The sequence below is a fragment of the Clarias gariepinus genome, chromosome 26 (genome assembly GCF_024256425.1).
Source record: "Clarias gariepinus isolate MV-2021 ecotype Netherlands chromosome 26, CGAR_prim_01v2, whole genome shotgun sequence".
Taxonomy (NCBI): domain Eukaryota; kingdom Metazoa; phylum Chordata; class Actinopteri; order Siluriformes; family Clariidae; genus Clarias; species Clarias gariepinus.
In genome coordinates, this window is record NC_071125.1 from 7412501 (window position 1) to 7415542 (window position 3042).

The following is a 3042-nucleotide window of genomic DNA, read 5'->3' on the forward strand; positions in this document are numbered from 1 at the left end:
TAGATAACGGGGCGGCCTGAAAGTTGTGGGAAGAAGGGAGGGAAGGAGGGAGAGCAGGATGAGGTGGGTGTTGGGGTTATTTTAGTTTTTTTGTCCTTCAGGATGATTCTGCGGTAGTGACTTTTTTACTGCTGTAAAATTAGACCCTCTTTATTTCAAATACACCGTATATCTGTATATGTGTGTGTATGTGTGTGTGTGTGTGTGTGTGTGTGTGTGTGTGTGTGTTTGTGTGTGTGTAAAGGAGAGTGTTAGTCAGAATATCCATCATTGCATGACATGTGCACTCTGTACATGTGAACTCCTCTTTATACTTTACGCTTCATCTTCGCAAACACATTCAACACATTAAATTGCTCGCCAGTGTAACAGAAAGAGTGCACGTTCTTGCTGGAGATGAGCAGATCGTCTCTATCTATTTATTTTTTGCTTTAATTTACGCTGTTGTTGTAAACATTCACACGTAGTACAGAATCTAGGATCTTGTTAACATAACTGTCAGAGAGATAACTCGTTGTAGTTGTACGAGCAATATTTTGTCAATATTTGCAGCAAAACCAAAACACATTCCTCGTCACGTTAATAAAAAAAAAATCCAGATATGAATTAAATCAAATGGAACGTTCTCTATGTGAAGAATTAGCTAAACTTTTTTTTTTTATTTCACACCCACAACAACGATGACTGAACAGTTAAAACAAAGCAGTGCACAGAATCCGTACGAAATGTAAAAAATGCAAACGCCGACGTGCACCAGGACAAAGCTAACACTTCTACAGCTTAAACGCTACTGTAACATGATCGAGCAGTCAAGTAGTCGTGCAGGACAGTTCCACCTGTCCCTCAAAACACGCACATACACCCACACACACTCACACACACACACACACCCCTCAAGGCCCTGCATCACACAAGACAACATGCACTAATTACTAATTCCAGTAATCTCGCCAATCAAACAGTCACTACATCCCGAAACCTACATCAATTACTTCGTCCTAAGTAAACTAATCTGACATATTTAATCCGGCTTTATCGTATTAATCTCAGAGTTTAGTTTCAAAACCAGATGCTGAATCGATCACCCCGAACGTCTCTCTTTCTTTCTCTCTCTCTCTCTCTCTGTGCTGGGGTTTACACGTTTGTGCAATTGTGTAATTGTTACAGAAGGTTACTAAAAGATATACAACGCTGAATATGAAAAATGAGATGTGAATAAGTGTCGCTTGACATTTACTCACATCGTTTAAAGTTAACCAAAAATACAAAAAAAACAACATAATAATTATAATAATAATAATTATTATTATTATAAAATGAAAATGAAAAGATGGAAGGCAGTCTTCTTGTCATGTTCATAAAATAATAATAATAATAATAATAATAATAATAATAATAGGAAGGAGAAAAGTATTTAAATATTATTGTGATGTATAATTTGAACTGCTGCAATGAATACTGCAGTAACAATTACACTATGTACATTGTGGTGTATTCTTGATTAATTAATAACAACCACAATTATTTATTATTATTATTGCTGCTATTATAATTATTAGTGTTATTACTACTACAACATGACAGCCAGACTGTATTCCCTCTTTTCATTTTATTATTAATATTAGTGCTAAAAATGATTTCTCCAAATGATATTATTTTTCTCTCTGTGTGTGTTACAGTTCTTAAGCTTACTATAATATATACATAAACATATATATATATATATATATATATATATATATATATATACACACACACACACACACATTTCTGTGCCCACTAAAAAACTCAATTTGTCCAGCATAAATGAATAAAAAATAATAACCATAATAAACAGTCTATTTTCTATATAAAAATAAACAAACAAACAAATAAACAAAAACAAACACCAAAAAATGTCAACTCTGGTGTTCAGCCTGACTCAGACACGACAGTAGTGAAGCTCAGTGTTAGTTATTTCTGAGCAGCAGTGGAGTTTATCTTAGCTGAGATAAAGACGTTTACAATATTATTAACAACAACAACAAAAACAACAACAACAACTGCACCTGCCGACTCCGGCGCTTAGCAACTTATCCGCTCTTTTTTTTTTTTTTAGTTTGTTTTTGTTTTTCTTGTTTTTAACTACCCAACTTTGCTCTCGGAGAAGGAAAAGCAGGAGGCACTTACGCTTAATCTGCCGCGGGTTGCTCTGCTTTCTGCGGGACATGGCTGCTCTGAAGCCGGCTCTAACACTCGCACAGAGCCGGGAGACGGTGCATCCAAGAGCCGGAGACTCGCTGCAGAAGAGCGGGAGGGGAAACGAGTGACGGCGCGCGTGTATGCGTGTGTGTGCGTGTATGTATGTATGTGTGTGTGAGAGAGAGCTCTGTTTCTTCTTTTGCCTCTCCTCCTCCTCTCTCTCTCTCTCTCTCTCTCTCTGTGTGTGTGTGTGTGTGTGTGTGAGGTGAGGAGGCTGCACGGTGCGCCGCTCCGCCGGAACTGACTGACGAGGTGAAGGCGTTTCGCGGTTTTGTTTTTGAACACAAGCTTTGGGCCTCGGCGGGCTCCGTAGGCGAACTTCACTTATAAAACTGCGCGTGATTGTTGTACTGTACAGTATGTAGCTGCCGAAGCTAATACAGCTTGTTATGTCGTTCCACACATACGTTATCTCGTTTTCACCACTTTTTTCATCGTATGTATTTTTTTATGTATGACCAATATCAGACTATAAGTCTGTTTCCATCAATTGTAATCTCACTTGGAATAAATAAATCAATATGTTAATCAATAAATAAAGCTATAATGTCACATTTATGCATTTTGTGTTTGCACTGCCATATTGGTCCCTCAGGGATTTGTTTCTCGCCTGCCATGTTAAAGGCCCGGGTTCGATTCCCAGGCCTTAATGGCCATGCGGAAAGCCCGGGTTCGATTCCCACCCAGTGCCCAAATTGTTTGCGGTCCCAAGCCCGGATAAAATGGGAGGGTTGCGTCAGGAAGGCGTAAAACCTGTGCCAAAGTTGTTGTGCGGATCAAATGGTCCTCTGTTGCGACCCC

At 38.7% G+C, this 3042-nt stretch overlaps 1 protein-coding gene across 1 annotated transcript in view; it reads right to left on the bottom strand.

Moving 5' to 3' along the window:
- Positions 1–2389, bottom strand: part of zfpm2a (zinc finger protein, FOG family member 2a) — a 160727-nt gene extending 158338 nt beyond the window's left edge. The window contains exon 1 of the mRNA XM_053488358.1: positions 2170–2389. Within this exon, the coding sequence (XP_053344333.1) occupies positions 2170–2209 (40 nt within the window). The 5' untranslated portion in view covers positions 2210–2389. The remainder of the gene's footprint in view (positions 1–2169) is intronic.
- Positions 2390–3042: the final 653 nt, after the last annotated feature.